This window comes from Lonchura striata, chromosome 30 (genome assembly GCF_050655825.1).
Source record: "Lonchura striata isolate lonStrDom1 chromosome 30, ASM5065582v1, whole genome shotgun sequence".
NCBI classification, from domain to species: domain Eukaryota; kingdom Metazoa; phylum Chordata; class Aves; order Passeriformes; family Estrildidae; genus Lonchura; species Lonchura striata.
This window is the reverse complement of record NC_140732.1, coordinates 8,074,444-8,101,396: the sequence shown is the minus strand read 5'-3', so window position 1 is coordinate 8,101,396 and position 26,953 is coordinate 8,074,444. Positions and strand designations below refer to the sequence as shown.

The window sequence follows — 26,953 nt, the reverse complement described above, 5'->3', positions numbered from 1 at the left end:
GAAAAATCCTGGGGAGAAAGGGGAAAAATCCTGGGGGGACAAGGAAAAATCCTGGGGAGAAAGGGGGGAAATCCTGGGGGGAACGGGGAAAAATCCTGGGGAGAAAGGGGGTAAATCCTGGGGAGAAAGGGGAAAAATCCTGGGGAGAAAAGGGGGAAATCCTGGGGAGAAAAGGGGGAAATCCTGGGGGGAAAGGGGAAAAATCCTGGGGAGAAAGGGGGGAAATCCTGGGGGGAAAGGGGAAAAATCCTCAGGGGAATGGGGAAAAAATCCTGAGGAGAAAGGGGAAAAATTCTTGAGGGGAAAGGGGAAAAAATCGTGGGGGCAACAGGAAAAATTCCTGAGGGGAAAGGGGAACAAATCCCGAGGGAAAAAATACCAGGGGGAAAGGGGAAAAAATCCTGAGGGGAAATGGGAAAAAATCCTGTGGGTAAAGGGGAAAAAATCCTGAGGGGAAAGGGGAAAAATCTGGGGAGAACAGGGAAAAAATCCTGGGGGCAACGGAAAAAAATCCTGAGAGGGAACAGGGGAAAAAATCCTGAGGGGAAAGGGGAACAAATCCCAAGGGAAAAAAATCCCAGGGGGAAAGGGGAAAAAATCCTGAGGGGAAAGGGGAAAAAATTGTGGGGGCAACAGGAAAAATTCCTGAGGGGAAAGGGGAACAAATCCTGAGGGGAAATGGGAAAAAATCCTGTGGAGAAAGGGGAAAAATCCTGGGGGCAACAGGGAAAAAAATCCTGAGAGGGAACGGGGGAAAAAAATCCTGAGAGGGAACATGGAAAAAATCTTGAGGGGAAAGGGGAACAAATCCCCAGGGAAAAAATCCCAGGGGGAAAGGGCAAAAGTCCTGAGGGGAAAGGGGAAAAAATCTTGAGGGGAAAGGGGAAAAAATCTTGGGGGCAACAGGAAAAATTCCTGAGGGGAAAGGGGAACAAATCCTGAGGGAAAAAATCCTGGGGGGAATGGGGAAAAATCACAGGGGGAATGGGGAAAAATCCCTTGGGGAAAGGGGAAAAATTCTGGGGGGAATGGGATAAAATCAGGGGGGGAATGGGGAAAAATCCTGAGGGGAAAGGGGAAAAATCCTGAGGGGAACGGGATGAGGGTCCTGGATTGGGGAACGGAGAAAAATCCCGGGATTTTGTGGGGGAAAGAGGCATGAGGGAGCTGAGCCGGCTGCAGCCATTCAGTGAGGGGCAGAAAAAAGGAAAAATTCCTGGGGAAATCCTGGGGGAAAGGAGGAAAAGGGAAGGCAGGAAAACCCTCGGTCCCTCGCAGACCTCGTGGATGTCACGTCGGTGAATCCCGACTGCCCCGTGTCCGATCCCACCGTCTTCCAGAAGCGCTACCTGAAGAAAATCCGGGAGCTGGGGGAGGTCCGTGGGTCCTGGGCGAGCTGGGAATGTTCCTTTCCCTCTCTGCCTCTGAAATTCCAACCTCCTCTCCTTGCGGATTTCCCTGGCTGGACCCAAAATCCCACCTTTTAATCCTTATTTTCAAGTTTTAACCTATTTCCCCTGCTGATTTTCCCTTCCATTTCTGAGCTTTGTTGGTCCTTTTTGAATCCTCCCAGCACGGGGAAGCCCCAAAGCTTTTTCCCCACCACATCCCAAAAATTTTTCTTTCTCCAGGGCCACTTTGGGAAGGTGAGCCTGTGCTGCTACGACCCCACCAACGACGGCACCGGGGAGATGGTGGCGGTGAAATCCCTGAAATCCGGGAGCAGCCCCCAGCTCCTGAGCTCCTGGAAGAGGGAAATCCAAATCCTGAAGACCCTGTACCACGAGAACATCGTCAAGTACAAGGGCTGCTGCAGCGAGCAGGGTGAGGGGAAAATCCCTGGGATTTTCCAGCGGATCAGCCACGGAGAGCTTAAAAAAAAAACCCCAATTCCCACTTTTTTTTTTTTTTTTTTTTTTTTTTTTTTTTTTTTTTGGCCAGGAATTTGGGGGCTCTCAGGGGTGGTCCCCACATTCCCACCTGTCTGTTGCAGGGGACAAGGTGGTGCAGCTGATCATGGAATACGTCCCGCTGGGAAGCCTCCGGGAATTCCTGCCCAAGCACCCCCTGAGCCTGTCCCACCTCCTGCTCTTTGCCCAGCAGATCTGCGAGGTGAGCCCGGATCGGGGCTGGATCCCGAAAAAACAGGATGGTTCCCAAAAAAAATGGGGCTGGAAGACTCAAAAATGGGGTTTACAGACACAAAATCCGGCTGAATTGGCAAAAAAATGGGGTGGGAACGTTTGGAAATGGGGCTGAATTCCCAAAATGGGGCTGAACTCCCAAAATGGGGCTGAATTCCCAAAATATAGGAGTGGACCCTTTGGAAATGGGGTTGAATTCCCCAAATGAGGCTGAATTCCCAAAATGTGGCTGAATTCCCAAAATATGGAAGCGGATCCTTTGGAAATGAGGTTGAATTCCCAAAATGGGGTTGAATTCCCAATATATGGGAGTGGATCCTTTGGAAATGAGGCTGAATTCCCAAAATGGGGCTGAATTCCCAAAATATGGGAGTGAACCCTTTGGGAATGGGGCTGAATCCCAAAATGGGGCTGAATTCCCAAATTTTGGGGGTGGACCCTTTGGAAATGAGGCTGAATTCCCAAAATGGGGCTGAATTCCAAAAATGGGGTCGATTCCCACAAAAACCCCCGAAAACACCTCACAGCTCCCCCGGAAACACCTCAAACACCCCCAAAACCGCTTCCAACCTTCCGGAATCCCCCCAAAATCTCATTTTTCCCTTGTTTTTTTCCCCGTTTTTCCTCATTTTTTCCCATTTTTTCCCCATTTTTCCCCATTTTCCCCGTTTTTTCCCCATTTTTTTCCATTTTTCCCCCATTTTTTCCCCGTTTTTCCCCGTTTTTCCCCATTTTCCCCCCGTTTTTCCATTTTTCCCCTTTTTTTCCCCATTTTTTCCCATTTTTTCCCCGTTTTTTGCCCATTTTTCCCCCATTTTTCCCCATTTTTCCCCCGTTTTTTTCCATTTTTTCCCCGTTTTTCCCCGTTTTTTCCCATTTTCCCCCCGTTTTTCCCAGGGCATGGCCTACCTGCACTCCCTGCACTACATCCACCGGGACCTGGCCGCCCGGAACGTGCTGCTGGAGAACGAGCACGTGGTGAAAATTGGGGATTTTGGGCTGGCCAAGGCCGTCCCCGAGGGCCACGAGTATTACCGGGTGCGGGAGGACGGCGACAGCCCCGTCTTCTGGTGAGAATTCGGGAATTCGGGAGGGTTTTGGGAACCCAAAATCCCAAAATCCCAAAATCCCGGATCTGTCAGCGTTCGGGAGCACAAATAACCACGGGATATAATTCTGTGTTTTTACTGAGAGCTCTGGGAATCAGGGCTGCAGACCCAAATCTCACTCCCACACGGCTTTCGAGCCAAATTCCAAATTTATATTCTATCCTTGTATAATTTACATATTAGTTATTAAACTTATATTTTTTCATTGGTATACATTATTTTTTCCTAGGGGATAATCCATTTTTAGGGTTAGTGTTCAGGAACACAAATAATCACGGGATATAATTCTATAGAAATGCTTTTATTGATTCCTGATTTGGGAATCAGGGGTCCAGACCCAAATCTGACTCTGACACGGCTTTCGAGCCAAATTCCAAATTTATATTCTATCCCTATATAACTTACGTATTAATTATTAAACTTATATTGTTTTAACTTACATATTAATTATTAAACTTACATTTTTCTATTGTATACATTGACTTTATTCAAGCACGAGTTTCTCGTGATCTTTCTCAAGCCCAACCACAATTTATCATGATTATTCTTACATTTAACTTACATATTAATTATTAAACTTATATTGTTCTGTTGTATACATTGGCTTTATTCAAGCATCAATTTCTTGTGATCTTTCTCATGCCCCTGACCACAGTTTCTCATGATTATTCTTACGATTAAACAGTCATTATAGTTAATTACTAAACAATCATCACATCTAACAATTATATAATTTATTATCTACTGGCTACACAAGTGCAGCTCTAGCACCTACATATACCCAAGGTATTTATTTATTTTATTTTTTCAGGTCCTACGAAGCTTAATTTTCCTTTTAACCCTAAATCCCCATGATTTTAAAACGATTTTATTATCAATAATTCCAGCTGGGAATTCCTGTGGATATCCTGCACTGCCTCCCCTCCCTTTTTTCCTTCATGTACCCAGGGAATTTATAAATTTATTTATTTTTTCAGGGCCAGCTAAGCCTAATTTCCCTTTTAACCCTAAATCCCCATGATTTTAAAACAATTTTAAAACAATTCCAGCTGGGAATTCCTGTGGATATCCTACACTGCTTTCCCTCCTTTTTTTCCTTCATGTACCCAGGGAATTTATTAATTTATTTATTTTTTCAGGGCCTGCAAAGCTTAATTTCCCTTTTAACCCTAAATCCCCATGATTTTAAAGCAATTTTATTATCAATAATTCCAGCTGGGAATTCCCGTGGATATCCCACACTGCTTTCCCTCCTTTTTTTCCTTCACGTACCCAGGGTATTTATTAATTTATTTAATTTTTCAGGGCCTGCTAAGCCTAATTTCCCTTTTAACCCTAAATCCCCGTATTTTAAAGCAATTTTATATCAGATGTGTGGTTGCAGGTACGCCCCGGAGTGCCTCAAGGAATGTAAATTTTATTACGCCTCGGATGTTTGGTCCTTCGGGGTGACCCTCTACGAGCTCCTGACCCGCTGCGACCCCGGGAGCAGCCCCCCAGCCGTGAGTCCTGGCAGAATTTGGGGCTTTTTGGGTTGAAATCGGGCTTTTCTCACGGTTTTGGGGTTTTTTTTTGGCACAGAAGTTCCTGGAGATGATCGGGGCCACGCAGGGGCAGATGACGGTGCTGAGGCTGATCGAGCTCCTGGAGAGGGGGAAGAGGCTGCCCATGCCCAGGGATTGTCCCTGCGAGGTGGGAAACGGGGGAAAACGGGGGGAAAATGGGAAAAACGGGGGGGAAATGGGGAAAATGGGGAAAAGTGGCAGAAAATGGGGGAAAAATGGGGGGAAAATGGGGGGGAAATGGGGGGAAAATAGGGGAAAATGGGAAACAGGAAAAATGGGGGGAAATGGGGAAAATAGGGGGGAATGGGAAAAAATGGGGGAAAATGGCAGAAAATGGGGGGAAAATAGGGGAAAATGGGAAACAGGAAAAATGGGGGGAAATGGGGAAAATAGGAAAAAATGGGGAAAAGTGGCAGAAAATGGGGGGAAAATAGGGGAAAATGGGAAACAGGAAAAATGGGGGGAAATGAGGAAAAGCAGGGAGAAAATGAGGGAAATGGGGGAAAATGGGGGAATGGGGAAAATGGAGGGGAAATGGGGAAAAATAGGGAAAACTGGGGGGAAAATGGGGAAAAATTGTGGAAAATGGGGGAAATGGGGAAAAATGGGGGAAATGAGGGGACATTGGGGGGAATGGGGAAAAAATGGGGAGAAATGGGGAAAAGAGGAGGAAAATGGGGGAAATGGGGAAAAATGGGGGGAAATGAGGGGAAATGGGGAAAATGGGGAAAAGCAGGGAGAAAATGGGGGGAAATGGGTAAAATGAGGGGAAATGGGGAAAATGGGGGGGAAATGGGGAAAAATAGGGGGAAAATGAGGGAAATGGGGAAAAAATGGGGGAAATGGGGAAAAATTGAGGAAATGGGGGCAACTGGGGAAAAGAGGGGAGAAAATGGGGAACAATGGGGGAAAATGGGGGGGAAATGGGGAAAAGGGGAAAATGGGGGAAATAGGGGGAAAATAGGGGAAAATGGGATAAAAATGGAAGGAAAATTGGGGGAAATGGGGAAAATGGGAAGGGAAGGAGGAAAAGGGAGAGAGGGAGGAGGAAAAGTGAGGGAAGGGGGGAAAATGGGGAGGAAGAAGGGAAAATGGGGAGGGGGAAAATGATTCCCACAGATCTCCCCGAGATTCCCCCAGAATTCCCAGGAATTCCCCCAGAATTCCCAGGAATTCCCCCAGAATTGCCGGAATTCCCAGGAATTCCCCCAGAATTGCCGGAATTCCCAGGAATTCCCCCTTTTCCCAGGTGTTCCGGCTGCTGCAGCTGTGCTGGGAGGCCGAGGCCTCGTTCCGCCCGGCCTTCCCCAACCTGGTCCCCGTCCTGCGCCGCTTCCGGGAGAAATACCGAGCCCAGGCGGCCTCGGTCTTCAGCCTCTGCTGAGGGGATCCCAAAAATCCGTGGGATGGACAGGGGAAATCCCAAAAATCCATGGGAATGGACAGGGGAAATCCCAAAAATCCATGGGATGGACAGGGGAAATCCCAAAAATCCATGGGATGGACAGGGGAAATCCCAAAAAATCCATGGAACAGGGGGAGAAATTCCAAAAAATCCATGGAATGGACAGGGGAAATCCCAAAAAATCCATGGAATGGACAGGGGAAATCCCAAAAATCCATGGTATGGACAGGGGAAATCCCAAAAAATCCATGGAACTGGGGGAGAAATCCCAAAAAATCCATGGAATTGGGGGGTGAAATCCCAAAAAATCCATGGGACTGGGGGAGAAATCCCAAAAAATCCATGGAATGGGCAGGGGAAACACCAAAAAAAAATCCATGGAATTGGGGTGAAACAGCCCAAAAAATCCATGGGACTGGGGGGGAAATCCCAAAAATCCATGGAATTGGGTGGGAAATCCCAAAAAAATTCCATGGAATGGTGTGTAAAAAATCCCATGGGATGGGGGAGAAAAACCCTGAAATATCCATGGAATGGCAGACAAAAAATGCCATGGGATGGGGGGAAAACACCCCAAAAAATCCATGGAATGGAGAGGGAAAAATCCCATATAATGGGGGGGCAAACACCCCCAAAAAACCATGGAGTTGAGGGTGGAAACACCCCCAAAAATCAATGGAATTGGTGGGAAATACTCCAAAAAATCCATGGAATGAGTGTAAAACAGCCCAAAACATCCCATGGAATTTCGGAGAAATCCCAAAAAACTCCGTGGAATGGACAGAGGAAAAATCCCAAAAATATCCAGGAAATTGGGGGGAAAATCACAAAAAAATCCATGGAATGGAGGGGAAAAATTCCATGGAATGGGTGGAAAAAAAACCCCAAAAAATCCATGGAATGAGGGGGAAATCCCAAAAAAAATCCATGAAAATAAGGGAAAAACCCCCAAAATTCCATGGGAGTCCAATTCCTGACACGAATCCCCAAAATTCTGGATTTCCCCGCAAAATTCTGAATTTTCTTCCCAAAAAATTCCGGATTTTTTCCCCGCCCAACGCTGTGAATGAGGCTCTGGGGACGGCGATTTTTGGGGTGAAAAATGGGGAATTTGGGGATTTTTGGAATTTTTGCCTTATTCCCACCCCTCTCCCCAAAAATTTGGGGTTGGGGATTAAAAAAAAATTTCGGGTTTTTTTTTTTTTTTTTTGGGGGTGGGGGAGGGAGGGGCTGGATCTCCTTCCCCCCCCCCCACCCCCCCCCCAGGATTTGGGGCCTTTTCCCAAAAATAAACCCCAAAAATTGGGAATTTCACCAAAAACTAACCCCAAAATTCCAAAAACCGAACTTGGCACTTTATGGGGATTTTGGGGAATTCCCAAAAATTCCTTTTATTTATTGCCTGCTGTGCCCTGGGGGGGATTTTGGGGGAAATCCCCGGGAATTTGGGTTTGGAATTTGGGGGATTTTGGGGGAAATCCCCGGGAATTTGGGGTTGGAATTTGGGGGTTTAGGATTTAAGGAATTTTGGGGGAAATCCCCTGGATTTTGGGGGTTCCTGGGGGAGTTTGGGGCATCCAAAATATCCCAAAATAAAGGATGGAAAAGGCTCCGATTTTGGGGTCTATTTGGGTTATTTTAGAGTCTCTATTTTTGTAATTTTGGGGTCTCTATTTGGGGATTTTTGAGGTTATTTTGGGGTCTCTATTTGGGTTATTTTTTGGTTATTTTGGGGTCTCTGGGTTATTTTGGGGTCTATTTGGGATATTTTTGGGGTCTCTGGGTTATTTTTGGGTTATTTGGGGGTCTCTGCATGGGTTATTTTTGGGTCTATTTGGGATATTTTTGGAGTCTCTATTTGGGTTATTTTGGGGTCTCTATTTGGGTTATTTTTTGGGCCTATTTGGGATATTTTTTGGGTCTCTATTTGGGTTATTTTTGGGGGTTTTTTGGGGTCTCTATTTGGGTTATTTTGGGGTCTCTATTTGGGTCATTTTTTGGGCCTATTTGGGATATTTTGGGGTTTTTTTGGGGTTTTTATTTGGGTTATTTTTTGCTCTATTTAGGATATTTTGGGGGTTTTATTTGGGTTATTTGGGGGTTTTTTGCTCTATTTGGGTTTTTTTGCTCTATTTAGGATATTTTTGGGGGTTTTATTTGGGTTATTTGGGATATTTTTGGGGTTTTTATTTGGGTTATTTTGGGGGTTTTATTTGGGTTATTTTGGCTCTTTTGGCGCCCTTTCAGGCCATCCAACGGCCCAACCGAACCAACCAATAGCAACTCGCCATCTTGGGGGCTCGCCCTCCGCCACCCAATCCCATCCGCGGACACAACACCCCCCTCGCTTCCACCCAATCCCAACCGCCGTCTCATCCTTCGCCTTTCCCCTCACCGCCCAATCCCCGCGTGGGATACTCACAGCGGAGCTCTCCTCCAATGAGAAGCGGCGTTGTTGGCGTGGCGGGCGGCGGCGGGGCCATGATGGCGGCGGCGCTGGCGGTGCCCGGGGCCGGGGCCGCTCCCGGGGCCGCTCCCGGGGCGGCGGCGCCGCCGGCGGGGCCCGGCCTGGCCCCGGAGGAGGAGCTGCCGCCGCTGGAGCCGGACGAGGTGCGGAGCCGCCTGGAGCACAGCGAGCGCCAGTTCCGCAACCGGCGGAAGCTCCTGATCCGCGGATTACCGGCGGACGTGAGCAACCAGGTGAGGGCGGAACCGGCAACGGGGGAAACGGGAGGGAAACGGAGCCAAAAACCCAGCCCGGATCGTCCTCCCCGGCCTTTCCCCGCTTTACCCCCCAAAAAAACCGGGAATTCACCGAAAATCTCCCGGGAATTGCCCAAAAATCCACCGGGAATTCCTTAAAAAAAAAACCCGGGAATTGCCCCAAAATCCCGCCTGGAATTGGCCAAAAATCCCACCTGAAAATTCCCAAAAATCCCCGCCGGGAATTGCCAAAAAATAAATCCCAGATAAAACCCGGAATATCAAACTAGGGAAATTCAGGATTTTTGGGAAAAACTCCCCAATTTTCCCTCCCCTGTGCCCCCTCCCCGCTCTCTTTTCCCCATTTTTCCATGGAAAATCCTGTATTTTTTGGGTTTTTTCTTTCCTTTTCCATGGAAAATCCCGGATTTTTGGGGTTTTTTTTCCATGGAAAATCTCATTTTTTGGTTTTGTTTCCACCTTTTCCATGGAAAAATCTCATTTTTTGGTTTTCTTTCCACCTTTTCCATGGAAAATCCCATTGTTTGGTTTTTCCCAGGATATCCACGAGCTGCTGAAGGATTACGAGCTCAAGTATTGCTTCGTGGACAAGCACAAGGGCACGGGTGAGGAGCAGATTCCAAAGAAATCCTGGAAAATCCCGGAAAAGGGAACAGCCCGGGATCTTTTCCCATTCCAAACCCCATTTTTTCCCAGGAATTCTTTCCCAAATCCCCTTTTTTCCCAGGAATTCTTTCCCAAATCCCCTTTTTTCCCAGGAATTCTTTCCCAAAATCCCTTTTTTCCTAGGAATTCTTTCCCTTTCCCAAATCCCCATTTTTCCATGGATCCCCCCCATTCCCAAACCCCTTTTTTCCACGATTTCCCCCCATTCCCAACCCCATTTCCCAACCCCATTCTCCCCCATTTTTCCCCGATTTCCCCCCATTTCTCCCCCGTTCCCACCTGCATTTCTCTCTTTTTTCCCCCATTCCCACCCCCATTTCTCCCCCATTCCTAACTCCATTTCTCCCCCATTTCTGCCCCAATTTCCCCCCATTTCCACCCCATTCCCAACCCCATTTTTTCCCCCATTTCCCCCATTTCTCCCTCATTCCCAACCCCATTTCTCCCCCATTTTTCCCCCATTTCTTCCCCCATTCCTCCCCCACTTCTCCCCCATTCCCAACCGCATTTCTCCTCCTGATTTCCCCCCATTTATCCCCCAATTTCCCCCCATTTCTCCCCCATTCCTAACCCCATTTCTCCCCATTCCCACCCCCATTCCCACCTCCATTTTTCCCCCATTCCCACCCCATTTCTCCCCCATTTCTCCCTCGTTCCCACCCCCATTTCTCCCCCATTTTTCCTCCAATTTCTCCCCATTTCTCCCCATTCCTAAACCCCATTTCTTCCCCATTTCTCCCCCATTCCCAACCCCATTTCTCCCCATTCCCACCCCCATTTTTCCCCCAATTTCTCCCCATTTCTTCCCCATTCCCAACCCCATTTCTTCCCCATTTCTCCCCCATTCCCAACCCCATTTCTCCCCATTCCCACCCCCATTTTTCCCCCAATTTCTCCCCATTTCTTCCCCATTCCCAACCCCATTTCTTCCCCATTCCCACCCCATTTCTCCCCCATTTCTCCCTCGTTCCCACCCCCATTTCTCCCCATTCCCACCCCCATTTTTCCTCCAATTTCTCCCCATTTCTCCCCATTCCTAAACCCCATTTCTTCCCCATTTCTCCCCCATTTCTCCCCCATTTCTCCCTCGTTCCCACCCCCATTTCTCCCCATTCCCACCCCCATTTCTCCCCCATTTTTCCCCAATTTCCCCCCGCTTCTCCCCCATTTCTCCCCCTCTCTCCCCGCAGCCTTCGTCACGCTGCTGACGGCCGAGCAGGCTGCCTCGGCCGTGGAGCGGCTGCAGGGCCGCGCGCTGCGGCGGCGCCCGCTGCGCCTGCAGCTGCAGCCCAGCGAGGCCGTGCTCTGCGTGGCCAACCTGCCCCGCCTGCTGCGCCAGCCGCAGTTCCAGGAGCTGCTGCGGCCCTTCGGCAGCCTGGAGCGCTGCTTCCTGGTCTACAGCCCGGCCAGCGGCCACTCCAAGGGCTACGGCTTCGTGGAGTTCATGAAGAGGGAGGCGGCGGCGCGGGCGCGCTGCGAGCTGCAGGGCCGGCGCCTGGGCAGCCGGGAGCTGCAGGTGCATTGGGTGGATGCGGCGCAGCTCGGCCCCGAGCAGCTGCACTCGCGCTGCCTGTGCGTGGACAGGCTGCCCCGCGGCTTCTGCGACCTGCGGGCGCTGCGCGAGGTGTTCCAGAGGGTCTGTGAGCCCTCCTTCTGCCAGGTGGGGTTTGGGGTCTGGGGTTTGGGGTCTGGGGTTTGGGGTTTGGGGTTTGGGGGGTTTGGGGTCTGGGGTTTGGGGTTTGGGGGTTTTGGGGTCTGGGGTTTGGAGTTTCAGGGGGTTTTGGGGGGTTTGGGGTGAGGGAGAGCAGGGACAGGCTGCCCCGCGGCTTCTGCGACCTGCGGGCGCTGCGCGAGGTGTTCCAGAGGGTCTGTGAGCCTTCCTTCTGCCAGGTGGGGTTTGGGGTTTTGGGGGGTTTTGGGGGGTTTTGGGGTTTGGGGTTTGGGGGGTTTGGGGGGTTTGGGGTGAGGGAGAGCAGGGACAGGCTGCCCTGGGGCTTCTGTGTTCTGTGGGAGGTGTTCCAGAGGGTCTGTGAGCCTTCCTTCTGCCAGGTGGGGTCTGGGGTTTGGGGTTTTGGGGTCTGGGGTTTGGGGTTTGGGGTTTGGGGGGTTTGGGGTGAGGGAGAGCAGGGACAGGCTGCCCCGCGGCTTCTGCGACCTGCGGGCGCTGCGCGAGGTGTTCCAGAGGGTCTGTGAGCCCTCCTTCTGCCAGGTGGGGCCTGGGGATTGGGGTTTTGGGGAGTTTTGGTGGGTTTGGGGTGAGGGAGAGCAGGCACAGGCTGCCCCGCGGCTTCTGTGTCCTGTGGGAGGTGTTCCAGAGGGTCTGTGAGCCCTCCTTCTGCCAGGTGGGGTCTGGGCTTTGGGGTTTGGGGTTTTGGGGGGTTTGGGGTCTGGGGTTTGGGGTTTGGGGGGGTTTGGGGTGAGGGAGAGCAGGGACAGGCTGCCCCGCGGCTTCTGCGACCTGCGGGCGCTGCGCGAGGTGTTCCAGAGGGTCTGTGAGCCCTCCTTCTGCCAGGTGGGGTCTGGGGATTGGGGTTTTGGGGTCTGGGTCTGGGGGTTTGGGGTTTTGGGGGGTTTTGGGGTCTGGGGTTTGGGGTTTGGGGGGTTTGGGGTGAGGGAGAGCAGGGACAGGCTGCCCCGCAGCTTCTGCGACCTGCGGGCGCTGCGCGAGGTGTTCCAGAGGGTCTGTGAGCCCTCCTTCTGCCAGGTGGGGTCTGGGGTTTGGGGGTTTGGGGGGTTTTGGGGTCTGGGGTTTGGGGTTTGGGGGGTTTGGGGTGAGGGAGAGCAGGCACAGGCTGCCCCAGGGCTTCTGTGTCCTGTGGGAGGTGTTCCAGAGGGTCTGTGAGCCCTCCTGCCAGGTGGGTTTGGGGTTTTGGGCTCTGGGGTTTGGGGGGTTTGGGGTTTGGGTGTTTGTGCCCTCACTGACCCCCTGCTCACTGTCCCCCTGTCCTGTCCCCATTTGTCCCCTGCTGTCCCTGTCCTGTCCCATCACTGTCCCCCTGTCCTGCCCCTGTTTGTCCCTCCCTGTCCCCCGTTTGTCCCCTCACTGTCCTTCCTGTCCCTGTCCTGTCCCCTGCTTTCCCTCCTGTTCCCTCCTGCCCCCGTTTGTCCATTTGTCCCCTCTGTCCCCTCCTGTCCCCCTGTCCTGTCCCTGTTTGTCCCCTCCTGTCCCCCTGTCCTGTCCCTGTTTGTCCCCTCCTGTCCCCCTGTCCTGTCCATGTTTGTCCCCTTCCTGTCCCCATTTGTCCCCTCCCTGTCCCATCACTGTCCCCCTGTCCTGCCCCTGTTTTTCCCCTCTGTCCCCCTGTCCCCCTGTCCTCCTGTCCTGTCCCCCTGTCCTGTCCATCTGTCCTGTCCCCCTGTCCTGTCCCCCTGTCCCCCTGTCCTCCTGTCCTGTCCCCCTGTCCTGTCCATCTGTCCTGTCCCCCTGTCCTGTCCCCCTGTCCCCCTGTCCTGTCCCCCTCTCCCCTGTCCTGTCCCTCTGTCCCCTGTCCTGTTCCCCTGTCCTGTCCCCCTGTCCTGTCCCCTGTCCTGTTCCCCTGTCCTGTCCCCTGTCCTGTCCCCCTGTCCTGTCCCCTGTCCTGTCCCTCTGTCCCCCTGTCCTGTCCCCCTGTCCTGTCCCTCTGTCCTGTCCCCCTGTCCTGTCCCCCTGTCCTGTCCCCCTGTCCTGTCCCCTGTCCTGTCTCCCTGTCCCCCTGTCCTGTCCCCTGTCCTGTCCCCCTGTCCTGTCCCCTGTCCTGTCCCTCTGTCCCCCTGTCCTGTCCCTCTGTCCTGTCCCCCTGTCCTGTCCCCCTGTCCTGTCCCCCTGTCCTGTCCCCTGTCCTGTCTCCCTGTCCCCCTGTCCTGTCCCCTGTCCTGTCCCCTCTGTCCCCCTGTCCTGTCCCCCTGTCCTGTCCCCCTGTCCTGTCCCCCTGTCCTGTCCCCTCTGTCCCTCTGTCCTGTCCCTCTGTCCCCCTGTCCCCCTGTCCTGTCCCCCTGTCCCCCTGTCCCCTGTCCTGTCCCTCTGTCCATCTGTCCTGTCCCCCTGTCCTGTCCCCTGTCCTGTCCCTCTGTCCTGTCCCCTGTCCTGTCCCTCTGTCCCCCTGTCCTGTCCCCCTGTCCTGTCCCCTGTCCTGTCCCTCTGTCCCCCTGTCCCCTGTCCTGTCCCCCTGTCCTGTCCCCTGTCCTGTCCCCTGTCCTGTCCCTCCTGTCCCCGTTTGTCCCCCTGTCCTGTCCCCCTGTCCTGTCCCCTGTCCTGTCCCCCTGTCCTGTCCCCTGTCCTGTCCCTCTGTCCCCCTGTCCTGTCCCCCTGTCCTGTCCCTCTGTCCTGTCCCCCTGTCCTGTCCCCCTGTCCTGTCCCCCTGTCCTGTCCCCTGTCCTGTCTCCCTGTCCCCCTGTCCTGTCCCCTGTCCTGTCCCCTCTGTCCCCCTGTCCTGTCCCCCTGTCCTGTCCCCCTGTCCTGTCCCCCTGTCCTGTCCCCTCTGTCCCTCTGTCCTGTCCCTCTGTCCCCCTGTCCCCCTGTCCTGTCCCCCTGTCCCCCTGTCCCCTGTCCTGTCCCTCTGTCCATCTGTCCTGTCCCCCTGTCCTGTCCCCTGTCCTGTCCCCCTGTCCTGTCCCCTGTCCTGTCCCTCTGTCCCCCTGTCCTGTCCCCCTGTCCTGTCCCCTGTCCTGTCCCTCTGTCCCCCTGTCCCCTGTCCTGTCCCCTGTCCTGTCCCCTGTCCTGTCCCTCTGTCCCCCTGTCCTGTCCCGCTGTCCCCTCCTGTCCCTCTGTCCCCTCTGTCCCCCTGTCCTGTCCCCCTGTCCTGTCCCCTGTCCTGTCCCCTGTCCTGTCCCCTGTCCTGTCCCCCTGTCCTGTCCCCCTGTCCTGTCCCCTGTCCCCCTGTCCTGTCCCCCTGTCCCCCTGTCCTGTCCCCTCTGTCCTGTCCCCCTGTCCTGTCTCCCTGTCCCCTGTCCTGTCCCCTGTCCTGTCCCCTGTCCTGTCCCCTGTCCTGTCCCCCTGTCCCCCTGTCCCCCTGCCCTGTCCCCTGTCCTGTCCTGTCCCTCTGTCCGCAGCTGGCCGTGGGGCAGGACGGGCAGCCGCAGGGTTTCGCCGTGCTGGAGTTCCCGTCTCCGGAGGCGGCCGAGCGGGCGCAGGAGGCCACGGACGGGTTCCCGCTGGCCGGGCGGCACCTCCGGGTGTCCTTCTGCGCGCCCGGCGCCTCGGGGCCCTGCGCGCTGGCCGCGCTGCTGGCCGCGCGGGCCACGGTGAGCCTTCCTCCCCCGCTCCTCCTCCTCGGCCCCCCGGTGTCCTCATCGTCCTCGTTACCTTCATCGTTACCTTCATCAATATCTTCATCACTGTCTTCATTGTTCATCATTATCTTCATCATTATCTTCATCATTACCTTCATCAATATCTTCATCACTGTCTTCATTATCTTCATCGTTACCTTCATCGTTACCTTCATCAATATCTTCATCACTGTCTTCATTGTTCATCATTATCTTCATCGTTACCTTCATCAACATCTTCATCACTGTCTTCATTGTTCATCGTTATCTTCATCGTTACCTTCATCAATATTTTCATCACTGTCTTCATTGTTCATCGTTATCTTCATCGTTACCTTCATCATTACCTTCATCAATATCTTCATCACTGTCTTCATTATCTTCATCGTTATCTTCATCGTTACCTTCATCGTTACCATCATCAATATCTTCATCACTGTCTTCATTATCTTCATCGTTATCTTCATTGTTACCTTCATCAATATCTTCATCACTGTCTTCATTATCTTCATCGTTATCTTCATCGTTACCTTCATCGTTACCTTCATCAATATCTTCATCACTGTCTTCATTATCTTCATCGTTATCTTCATCGTTACCTTCATCAATATCTTCATCACTGTCTTCATTATCTTCATCGTTATCTTCATCGTTACCTTCATCAATATCTTCATCACTGTCTTCATTGTTCATCATTATCTTCATCGTTACCTTCATCAATATCTTCATCACTGTCTTCATTATCTTCATTGTTACCTTCATCGTTACCTTCATCAATATCTTCATCACTGTCTTCATTGTTCATCATTATCTTCATCGTTACCTTCATCAATATCTTCATCACTGTCTTCATTCATCATTATCTTCATCGTTACCTTCATCAATATCTTCATCACTGTCTTCATTGTTCATCGTTATCTTCATCGTTATCTTTAGCGTTACCTTCATGCTCATCCTCGTCATTGTTCTCATCCTCATAATTTCCTTCAGTCCTTATCTTCATCCTCATCTTCATCGTTATCTTTAACCTTAACCTTCTCCTCATCTTCATCCTCCTCCTCATCCTCATCCTCCTCCTCACCCTTCTGTTCCTGCTGCCTTGCCATGAGAATTTTGGGATCCTGCTGGGAGCACCCCGAATCCCAAATCCCAACCCCCAAATCCCAAACCCCGAATCCCAAATCCCAAACCTCAAATCCCAAACCCCAAATCCAAAACCCCAAATCCCAAACCCCAAATCCCAAATCCCAAACCCCGAATCCCAAATCCCAACCCCCAAATCCCAAACCCCGAATCCCAAACCCCAAATCCCAAACCCTAAACCCCGAATCCCAAACCCTGAATCCCAACCCCAAAATCCCAAACCCCAAATCCCAAACCCCAAACCCCGAATCCCAAACCCCAAATCCCAAACCCCAAATCCCAAACCCTGAATATCGAATCCCGAATCCCAAACCCCAAATCCCGAATCCCAAACCCCAAACCCCTGAATCCCAAACCCCGAATCCCAAACCCCGAATCCCAAACCCCAAATCCCGAATCCCAAACCCCGAATCCCGAATCCCAAACCCCGAATCCCAAATCCCAAACCCCGAATCCCAAACCCTAAACCCCGAATCCCAAACCCCAAACCCCTGAATCCCAAACTCCAAATCCCCAACCCCAAATCCTGAATCCCAAACCCCAAATCCCAAACCCTGAATCCCAAACTCCAAATCCCAAACCCTGAATCCCAAACTCCAAATCCCCAACCCCAAATCCTGAATCCCAAACCCCAAATCCCGAATCCCCAAATCCCAAACCCCAAATCCCGAATCCCAGCCACTTTTTGCCCTAAAATGTGGCTTTTTTCCCCCTAAAATGTCACGTTTTTCCCCGCTTTTTCCCCTAAAATGTTGATTTTTTTTTCCCTAAAATGTCACTTTTTTCCCTAAAATGTCTTTTTTCCCCATTTTTCCCAAACCCGTGGCTTTTCGCCCCGTTCCAGGCGCTGAACCGCGGCAAGGGGCTGCTCCCGGAGCCCAACATCCTCCAGCTGCTGGGCAGCCCCGCCTCGCTCCCGCTGCTGCTGCGCCCCCTGCTCCAGGGCGCCAAGCAGGGTAATCTGGGCAAATTTGGGCGGATTTCGGGCGTTTTGGGCAATTTGGGGCGAATTCCCCCCGTTTCCCTCTTTTCCCGCAGGAATTCTGGGCGCCGCTCCCCCGCTGCCGCCGGCGCCGGCGCTGCTGCGGCTGGCGCTGCACGGCCGGGCTCAGGTGGGCTCAAATTCCCAAATTTCCCCCCAAATTCCGCTCCTCCCACCCAAAAATGGAATTTTGGGATTTTTCCTCACGGATAATCTGCTTTATTTTGGGGGGAAATGGCGTTTTTTCGCTGATTTAGCTGTCATTTTTCCTCGCAGAAACCGGGAATTTTGGGCGATTCCCCGCTGAGCTCCCTGGTTCAGCCCCCCGGGAAGATCCTGGGGGACATTCCGGCGGGTAAATCCAAAAATTTGGGGGGAAAACGGGAAAATTTGGGTGGGAAAATGGGGATTTGGGTGGGAAAAGGGAAATTTCTGTGGGGAAAATGGGAAAATTTGGGTGGGAAAAGGGAAATTTGGGTGGGAAAAGCTGAATTTGGGTGGGAAAAGGGAAATTTCTGTGGGAAAAGGGAAAATTGAGTGGAAAAGAGGAAATTTGTGGGGGAAAAGAGAAATTTGGGTGAGAAACAGAAAATTGGGGTGGGAAAAGGGAAATTTCTGTGGGAAAAGCTGAATTTGGGTGGGAAAAGGGAAATTTGGGTGGGAAAAGCTGAATTTGGGTGGGAAAAGGGAAATTTGGGTGGGAAAAGCTGAATTTGGGTGGGAAAAGGGAAATTTCTGTGGGAAAAGGGAAATTTTGGTGGGAAAAGGGGAAATTTGGGTGGGAAAAGGGAAATTTGGGTGGGGAAAGGGAAATTTCTGTGGGGAAAGGGAAAATTTGGGTGGGAAAAGCTGAATTTGGGTGGGAAAAGGGAAAATTTGGGTGGAAAACAGGAAATTTGGGTGGGAAAAGGGGGATTTTTTGTCCTCCCACCCCACTTTTTTTCCCCGTTTTTTTGTCTCTTTTCCCAATTTTCCCCTTTTCCTCCCCGCTCTCACATCCCCCCAAAATTTCATTTTTTGGGAATGGCTGCCAGGTTTCATTTTTTGGGAGCCTTTTCCCAAATTTGGGCTCTTTTCCAGGTGTGGACGTGGCCCACGGGACCCCCCCGGGCCTGGGGGTCCTCCCAAAATCCATCCCAAAATCCATCCCAAAATCCATCCCAAAATCCATCCCCAAATCCCAGCAGGGCGAGAGCAGAGCCCCCACGGTGAGCAACCCCCAGCCCCAAATCACCCCAAAAATCCCAGGTGGGACCCCCAAAAAATCAGAAAAATCCAGGGCGGGACCCCCAAAAAATCCAGGGTGGGACCCCCAAAAAATCAGAAAAATCCAGGGCGGGACCCCCAAAAAATCCAGGGTGGGACCCCCAAAAAATCAGAAAAATCCAGGGCGGGACCCCCAAAAAATCCAGGGTGGGACCCCCCCAAGAAGTCCAGGGTGGGATTTCCAAAATTTTGGGATGGGATCCCAAAAATCCAGGATGGGATTCCCAAAAAATCCAGGGTGAGACCCCCAAAAATTCAGAAAAATCCAGGGCAGGCCCCCCAAAAATCCAGGGTGGAACCCCCAAAAAGTCCAGGGTGGGATTTCCAAAATTTTGGGATGGGATCCCCAAAAAATCCAGGGTGGTGAGACCCCCAAAAATTCAGAAAAATCCAGGGCAGGCCCCCCAAAAATCTAGGGTGGAACCCCCAAAAATCCAGGGTGGGATTTCCAAAATGTTGGGATGGGATCCCCAAAAATCCAGGATGGGATTCCCAAAATAATCTGGGATGGCACCCCCAAAATATCCAGGGTGGAACCCCCAAAAATCGAGGGTGGGATTTCCAAAATTTTGGGATGGGATCCCAAAAAATCTGGGATGGGATACCCAAAATAATCTGGGATGGGACCCCCAAAAATCCAGGGTGGGATTTCCAAAATTTAGGGATGGGATCCCAAAAAATCCGGGATGGGACCCCAAAAACCCCTCGGGGACCCCCCTGAGCCCCCCAAATTCCCCGCAGGTCTCTCTGCTGGGGGAGCCCCCCAAAAATTGGAGGATCCCCCTCAATCCCTACCTGAACCTGCAGAGCCTCCTGCCCGCGCCCGGTGAGTCCCCAAAATTCACTTTTTTTGCGCTTTTTTCCCCCCAAAATTGCCCTTTTTTCCCCCAGAAATTTCCCTTGTTATGGGCAGATTTCCCTCTTTTAAACCAGGCCCATCGTTTTATTTTATTTTATTTTATTTTATGTTATTTTATTTTATGTTATTTTATTTTATTTTATTATATTATATTATATTATATTATATTATATTATATTATATTATATTATATTATATTATATTATATTTTTTTAAAAATTTTATTTTTATTTTGTTTATTTTATTTTATTTTATTTTATTTTATTATTTTAATTTTGATTAATTAATTTTTTAAATTTTATTTTATTTTTTATTGTATTATTTTATTTTATTTTATCTTTATTTTATTTTACTTTATTTTATTTTGCTGTAATTTTTTTTATTTTATTTACTTACTTTATTTTTTTAATTTCATTTTAAATTTTTTTAAATTTTATTTTTAAATTTTTATTGTAATTGAATTGAATTGAATTGATTTTTATTTTATTTTATTTTATTTTATTTTATTTTATTTTATTATTTAATTTATTTTATTTTATATTTTATTTCATTTTAAACATTTTTTGGTTTATATTTCATTTTATTTTTAAATGTTTATTTTATTTTATTATTTTATTTTTTATTTTATTATATTTTACTATGTTTTACATTGTTTTATATTTTATTTTATTTTATTTTATTTTATTTTATTTTATTTTATTTTATTTTATTTTATTTTATTTATTTCAGGCAAGGCCTTTAAGCTGAACCCTGGGGTTTTGGGCCCCCCCCCGCCCGCCGCCGAATTCCCGGTGAGGGGAAATTTGGGGTTAAAATTTGGAATTTTTTCACAATTTTAAATTCAGGATAAAACCCTCAAATTCTGCTTTTTTACCCAATTATTTTTTTTTAGGCAATCCCCAAAAAAACTGGGGTTTTGGGTTTTTTTTGGAGGAAATTTGGGATTTTTGTGTTAAATTTGGGATTTTTTGGGGGGTGTTTTTGGGACAATTTGGGATTTGGGTTTGTTTGGTTTTTTTAGGAAAATTTGGGATTTTTTGTGGGGGAAACTTGGGATTTTTGGAGGGGTGTTTTTGGGAAAATTTTGGATTTTTGAGGTTTTTTGGGGGGGGAGGCTTGAGATTTTATGGGTTTTTTTGGGGGGAAATTTGGGGTTTTGGGGAGAAATTTGGTGTTTTGGAATTCTTTGTTGGATACATTTGGGACTTTTGGGTTTTTGGGGGGAAATTTGGGATTTTTGGTCTTTTTTTTTTGTGAAATCTTGGTTGTTTTGGGGAAATTTGGGATTTTTGGGGTTCTTTATATGGGAAGTTTTGGATTTTTGGTTGGGTTTTTTGGGGAAATTTGGGATTTTGGGGCTTTTTTTTGGTGAAATCTTGGATCTTTTGGTTTTTTTGGGGGGAAATTTGAGATTTTTGGGCTTTTTTTTCAGGGAAGTTTTGGATTCTTGGTTGGTTTTTTTTGGTGAAATTTGGGATTTTTGGGGGTTTTTTTGGTGAAATCTTGGATCTTTTGGGGGTTTATGGGGGAAATTTGAGATTTTTGGGCTTTTTTTTCAGGGAAATTTTGGATTTCTGGTTGTTTTTTGGGGAAATTGGGATTTTTGGAGGGGTTTTTTTTGGTGAAATTTGGGATTTTGGTTTTTTTTGGGGTTTCCAGCTGCCTGTGCTCCCCTTGCAGGTCTCCTCCTCCTCCTCGGGGTTGGACAGGGGGGCTTTGGGACCCCCAATTCCCCCTTTTTTCTCAGGATCCCCAAATTCCTGCTTCGCCTCCGGCCTCCGGGCCGGCCTCAGGCAGAGCCAGCTCAGCAAGGTCAGCGCCCTTTTCCCCCAAATCCCAAAAAAAGCTTTAAAATCCCATTAAAATCCCCAAAAACGCCTTAAAATCCCATTAAAATCCCATTAAAATCCCCAAAAACGCCTTAAAATCCCATTAAAATCCCATTAAAATCCCCAAAAACGCCTTAAAATCCCATTAAAATCCCATTAAAATCCCGAAAAAAGCTTTAAAATCCCATTAAAATCCCATTAAAATCCCGAAAAACGCCTTAAAATCCCATTGAAACCCCTTAAAATCCATTAAAATCCCCATAAAATCACATTAAAACCCCTTAAAATCTCCTTTAAATCCCCATAAAATCTCTTTAAAACCCCTTATATTCTCCTTAAAACCTCCTTAAAACCTCCTTAAAATCTCCTTAAAACCCCTTAAAATCCTCTTAAAAAGTCTCCTTAAAGCCACTTAAGACCTCCTTAAAATCCCCTTAAAAATCTCCTTAAAACCCCCTAAAATCCCTAAAACATCCTTTCAAATCCCCTAAAACCTCCTAAAACCCCTTAAATATCCCTTTAAAACCCGTTTAAACCCCTTAAAACCCCCTAAAATCCCTTAAATATCCTTTTAAAACCGCATAACATCCCTTAAAGTCCCCTAAAACCCCCTAAAATCCCTTAAACATCCTTTAAAATCCCCTAAAAACCCCTAAAATCCCTTAAATATCCTTCCAAACCCCCTAAAATCCCTTAAATATGTTTTCAAATCCCCTAAAATCCTTAAAATATCTCTTTAAAATCCCCTAAAACCCCCTAAAATCCCTTAAACATCCTTTCAAATCCCTTAAAATCCCTTACATATCCTTTAAAATCCCCTAAAATCCTTAAAATATCCCTTTTAAACCCCCTAAACCCCCCTAAACTCCCTTAAATATCCTTTCAAACCCCCTAAAACCCCTTCAATATCCTTTCAAATCCCCTAAAATCCTTTAAATATCCCTTTAAAATCCCCTAAACCCCCCTAAACTCCCTTAAATATCCTTTCAAACCCCCTAAAACCCCTTCAATATCCTTTAAAATCCCCTAAAATCCTTTAAAATCCCCTAAAACCCCCTAAAATCCCTTAAATATCCTTTCAAACTCCCTAAAATCCCTTAAATATCCCTTTGAAATCCCCTAAAATCCCTTCAATACCCTTGCAAACCCCCTAAAATCCTTTAAATATCCTTTCAAATCCCCTAAAATCCCTTAAATACCCTTTCAAACCCCCTAAAATCCCTTCAATATCCTTTCAAACCCCCTAAAATCCTTTAAATATCCTTTCAAACCCCCTAAAATCCCTTCAATACCCTTTCAAACCCCCTAAAATCCCTTAAATATCTCTTCAAACCCCCTAAAATCCCTTAAATATCCTTTCAAACCCCCTAAAATCCCTTAAATACCCTTCCAAACCCCCTAAAATCCTTTAAATATCCTTTCAAACCCCCTAAAATCCCTTAAACACCCTTTCAAACCCCCTAAAATTTTTAAAATATCCTTTCAAATCCCCTAAAATCCCTTAAATACCCTTTCAAACCCCCTAAAATTTTTAAAATATCCCTTCAATATCCTTCCAAACCCCCTAAAACCCCTTCAGGGCCCATTTTCATCCTTTTATTTCTCCCGTTTTCCCGCAGGCCGTCGCCGTCGCCCCGAGCTCCGACTCCATCCTCGCCTTGGCACCCCCGCACTCCCACCCCAAGGTACCAAACACCCCAAAAACCCCCAAAAAAACCCAAAATCCCCCAAAAAAGCCAGAGCTGATGGGAGCTCCCGTTGCAGACGCCCCTGGGCCACAAGCGGGGCTCGTCGCCGCTGCTGCCCGAGCCCGAGCCCAGCCCCGAGGGCTCCTACGTGGGGCAGCACTCGCAGGGCCTGGGCGGCCACTACGCCGACTCCTACCTGAAGAGAAAAAGGAGATTTTAGTGGGGGAAAAGGGGAAAAAAAGTACAAAACAACCCCAAAAAAATCCTACTAAAAATTCCCCAAAAAATCCCCAAAAATTCAAAAAAATTCCAAAAAATCCCATCAAAAAATCCCCCAAAACCCCCTGGGCGGCCACTACGCCGACTCCTACCTGAAGAGAAAAAGGAGATTTTAGTGGGGGAAAAGGGGAAAAAAAGTACAAAACAACCCCAAAAAAATCCCACCCAAAAATCCCCAAAAATTCAAAAAAAATCCCCAAAAAATCCCATCAAAAAATCCCCCAAAACCCCCTGGGCGGCCACTACGCCGACTCCTACCTGAGGAGAAAAAGGAGATTTTAGTGGGGGAAAAGGGAAAAAAAGTACAAAACAACCCCAAAAAAATCCCACCCAAAAATCCCCAAAAAATCCCCAAAAATTCAAAAAAAATCCCCCCAAAAACCCCTGGGCGGCCACTACGCCGACTCCTACCTGAAGAGAAAAAGGAGATTTTAGTGGGGGAAAAGGGGAAAAAAAGTACAAAACAACCCCAAAAAAATCCCACCCAAAAATCCCCAAAAAATCCCCAAAAATTCAAAAAAAATCCCCAAAAACCCCTGGGCGGCCACTACGCCGACTCCTACCTGAAGAGAAAAAGGAGATTTTAGTGGGGGAAAAGGGGAAAAAAAGTACAAAACAACCCCAAAAAAATCCCACCCAAAAATCCCCAAAAATTCAAAAAAAATCCCCAAAAAATCCCATCAAAAAATCCCCAAAAACCCCTGGGCGGCCACTACGCCGACTCCTACCTGAAGAGAAAAAGGAGATTTTAGTGGGGGAAAAGGGGAAAAAAAGTACAAAACAACCCCAAAAAAATCCTACTAAAAATTCCCCAAAAAATCCCCAAAAATTCAAAAAAATTCCAAAAAATCCCATCAAAAAATGCCCCAAAAATCCCTGGGGTGCCACTACGCCGACTCCTACCTGAAGAGAAAAAGGAGATTTTAGTGGGGGAAAAGGGGAAAAAAAGTACAAAACAACCCCAAAAAAATCCCACCCAAAAATCCCCAAAAATTCAAAAAAAATCCCCAAAAAATCCCATCAAAAAATCCCCAAAAACCCCTGGGCGGCCACTACGCCGACTCCTACCTGAAGAGAAAAAGGAGATTTTAGTGGGGGAAAAGGGGAAAAAAAGTACAAAACAACCCCAAAAAAATCCTACTAAAAATTCCCCAAAAAATCCCCAAAAATTCAAAAAAATTCCAAAAAATCCCATCAAAAAATGCCCCAAAAATCCCTGGGGTGCCACTACGCCGACTCCTACCTGAAGAGAAAAAGGAGATTTTAGTGGGGGAAAAGGGGAAAAAAAGTACAAAACAACCCCAAAAAAATCCCACCCAAAAATCCCCAAAAATTCAAAAAAAATCCCCAAAAAATCCCATCAAAAAATCCCCAAAAACCCCTGGGCGGCCACTACGCCGACTCCTACCTGAAGAGAAAAAGGAGATTTTAGTGGGGGAAAAGGGGAAAAAAAGTACAAAACAACCCCAAAAAAATCCTACTAAAAATTCCCCAAAAAATCCCCAAAAATTCAAAAAAAATCCCAAAAAATCCCCCCAAAACCCCTGGGCGGCCACTACGCCGACTCCTACCTGAAGAGAAAAAGGAGATTTTAGTGGGGGAAAAGGGAAAAAAAGTACAAAACAACCCCAAAAAAATCCCACCCAAAAATCCCCCAAAAAATCCCCAAAAATTGAAAAAAATTCCAAAAAATCCCATCAAAAAATCCCCCCAAAATCCCTGGGCGGCCACTACGCCGACTTCTACCTGAAGAGAAAAAGGAGATTTTAGTGGGGGAAAAGGGGAAAAAAAGTACAAAACAACCCCAAAAAAATCCCACCCAAAAATCCCCAAAAAATCCCCAAAAATTCAAAAAAAATCCCAAAAAATCCCCCCAAAACCCCTGGGCGGCCACTACGCCGACTCCTACCTGAAGAGAAAAAGGAGATTTTAGTGGGGGAAAAGGGGAAAAAAAGTACAAAACAACCCCAAAAAAATCCCACCCAAAAATCCCAAAAAAATCCCAAAAAATGCCCCAAAAACCCCTGGGCGGCCACTACGCCGACTCCTACCTGAAGAGAAAAAGGAGATTTTAGTGGGGGAAAAGGAAAAACAACAAGAACGAAAACCCCAAAAAAAATTGTACAAAAAAATACCCAAAAATTAAAAAAAAATCCCAAAAAATCCCCCCAAAAAATCCCCCCAAAAAATCCCCCAAAAAAATCCCCAAAATTAAAAAATATCTTGCAAAAGAACCCAAAAAATCCCAGAAAATTTTTTTCAAAATCCCCAAAAAGTCCCAAAAACATCCAGAAAATTAAAAAAAATCCAACCAAAAAATCCCCCAAAATTCCACAAAATTCCAAAAAAATCCCACCAAAAAATCCCAACCAATTCAAAAAAAATTCCCAAAAAAACCCCAAAAAATCCCAAAACACCCAGAAAACTAAAAAAAAAAAAATCCAACCGAAAGGTCCCTAAAAATCCCACAAAAAACCCAAAAAATCCCACCAAAAAACCCCAAAAAATTTTTAAAAACCCACCAAAAAACACCCAAAAATCCCCAAAAAACCCCACTCAAAAGCCTCCAAAAAAAAAACCCCAATTTTTTTTAAAAACCAAAAAAACCCCAAAAAATTCCAAAAATACCCAGAAAAATAAAAAAAGATCCAACCAAAAAGTCCCAAAAAATCCCACAAAAATTCCACAAAAAATCAAAAAAATGCCCCCCAACAATTCCAAAAAAATCCCACAAAAAAAACCCAAAAAATCCCATCAAAAAATTAAAAAAAAATCACAAAAAAATCCCACAAAAAAACCCCAGAAAATTCCAAAAAACACAACCAAAAAATCCCCACAAAAAACCCAAAGCCACCCCAAAAATTTAAAAAATACCCCAAAAATTCCCCACTCAAAAACCTGAAAAAAATCCCCAAAAAAACCCATAAACGTCAAAAAAAATCCAACAAAAAATCCCCCCCAAAACACCCAAAAAACTCCCAAAGAAAACCCACAAAAAATAGCCAAAAAGCCCCCCCAAAAAAAACCCAAAAAAACCGAAAAACACCCAAAAAAATCCAAAAATCAACCCAAAAATACAAAAAAAATGCAAAAAAAAATCTCAAAAGAAACCCCAAAAAATCCCACGGAAAAAAAAAATCTTCCCCAAAAAATGCCCCCAAAAATACCAGAAAATCCCAAAATATCCCAGAAAAAAATCCCAAAAAAAAATATGTTTTTTTTGTTTAAGTTCCTTTTTTGGTTTTTTTGGGTTTTTTTTTGGTTTTTTGGGTTTTTTTGTACATTTTTTTTAGGAATTTTTTTGGAATTTTTTTTTTTTGTCTTTTTTGGGGGATTTTTTTTTACTTTTCTTGGGATTTTTTGGGGGTTTTTTAAGTTTTTCTGAGGCCGTTTTAAGATTTCCGACACCCCTTAAAAATCTGATGAAAAAATTTCAATTTTGGGGGATTTTTTGCCATTTTATTTTCAATTTTCTGCCTCCCCCTCCCCAGAGCAGCCCCTGGAGCTCCCCAGATTCGCTCCCTGCCTTAACTGCTGCTTTTGGGGAGAAATTCCCTTTTTTTCCCCCATTTTTTCCCAATTTTGGGGTTAATTTTTGGGTGAAATTCTCAATTTTTTGGGGATTTTCCCCTTTTATTTTTTGGGGTCCAATCCCTCTTTTTAAACATTTCACTGCTTGGCTTTTTTTGCTGTTTTCTTTTAATTTTTTAATATTTTAATTTTTTATTTTGGGGTAAAATTGACTTTTAACTTTTTTCTTTTTTTTTTTTAATTCACCAAATTTTCCTTCTTTCTCCTGGTTTTTTCTTTTTTAGTTTTTTTAGGACAATTTTCCCGAATTTCAGGTGTTTTCCTCTTTTTGCTGTCAGGGGAATTTTGGGGGGGTCCGTGTCCCCCCCACCCCCTTCCCTCCCCTCAACCCCCCCAAAAATAAAATTTTATTTATATTTCTCCTTTTTTTGGGTTATTTCAGCCTGGTTTCATTATTTCTTCCCAAAATTCCCCAATTTCCCCCCAAATTTCCCTAATTTCCCCCCAAATTTCCCC

The 26,953-nt window shown here is 47.3% G+C and overlaps 2 protein-coding genes across 6 annotated transcripts in view; both read left to right on the top strand.

Annotated features, from left to right (window-relative positions):
• The window catches only part of TYK2 (tyrosine kinase 2), a 29,128-nt gene extending 21,295 nt beyond the window's left edge, over nt 1–7,833 (top strand). For 3 of the 4 annotated variants that reach the window (XM_085563194.1, XM_077787712.2, XM_085563192.1), the window contains 7 exons: nt 1,279–1,376; nt 1,632–1,824; nt 1,994–2,112; nt 3,042–3,214; nt 4,638–4,755; nt 4,835–4,945; nt 6,068–7,833. In XM_085563194.1, the coding sequence (XP_085419320.1) occupies nt 1,279–1,376; nt 1,632–1,824; nt 1,994–2,112; nt 3,042–3,214; nt 4,638–4,755; nt 4,835–4,945; nt 6,068–6,202 (947 nt within the window). In that variant the 3' untranslated portion in view covers nt 6,203–7,833. The remainder of the gene's footprint in view (nt 1–1,278; nt 1,377–1,631; nt 1,825–1,993; nt 2,113–3,041; nt 3,215–4,637; nt 4,756–4,834; nt 4,946–6,067) is intronic. The other variant, XM_085563193.1, reaches the window with a different exon arrangement.
• Nucleotides 7,834–8,686: 853 nt separating this feature from the next.
• On the top strand, nt 8,687–26,873 carry RAVER1 (ribonucleoprotein, PTB binding 1). 2 transcript variants are annotated; one of them, XM_077787667.2, is made up of 13 exons: nt 8,687–8,923; nt 9,486–9,552; nt 10,804–11,273; nt 14,642–14,833; nt 16,848–16,959; nt 17,042–17,115; nt 17,262–17,340; nt 18,066–18,193; nt 18,993–19,077; nt 19,840–19,901; nt 20,791–20,922; nt 22,559–22,624; nt 22,704–26,873. In XM_077787667.2, the coding sequence occupies exons 1-13, from the start codon at nt 8,705–8,707 to the stop codon at nt 22,845–22,847; spliced, it is 1,830 nt and encodes a 609-aa protein (XP_077643793.2). In that variant the 5' UTR covers nt 8,687–8,704; the 3' UTR covers nt 22,848–26,873. The 2 variants fall into 2 exon arrangements, with proteins under 2 accessions (XP_077643793.2, XP_085419349.1); XM_085563223.1 differs by lacking the exon at nt 19,840–19,901 and having other exon boundaries at nt 8,689–8,923; nt 22,704–22,961; nt 23,115–26,873.
• Nucleotides 26,874–26,953: the final 80 nt, after the last annotated feature.

What these genes read in the sequence shown, in the direction of transcription:
- RAVER1 (XM_085563223.1), top strand. Translation starts at nt 8,705, where the DNA reads ATGATGGCGGCGGCGCTGGCGGTGCCCGGGGCCGGGGCCGCTCCCGGG. An exon ending in CCCCGCACTCCCACCCCAAG is followed by an intron (nt 22,625 to 22,703) that starts GTACCAAACACC and finishes CTCCCGTTGCAG; the next exon opens with ACGCCCCTGGGCCACAAGCG. An exon ending in AAATCCCATCAAAAAATCCC is followed by an intron (nt 22,962 to 23,114) that starts CCAAAACCCCCT and finishes CCAAAAAATCCC; the next exon opens with ATCAAAAAATCCCCCAAAAC.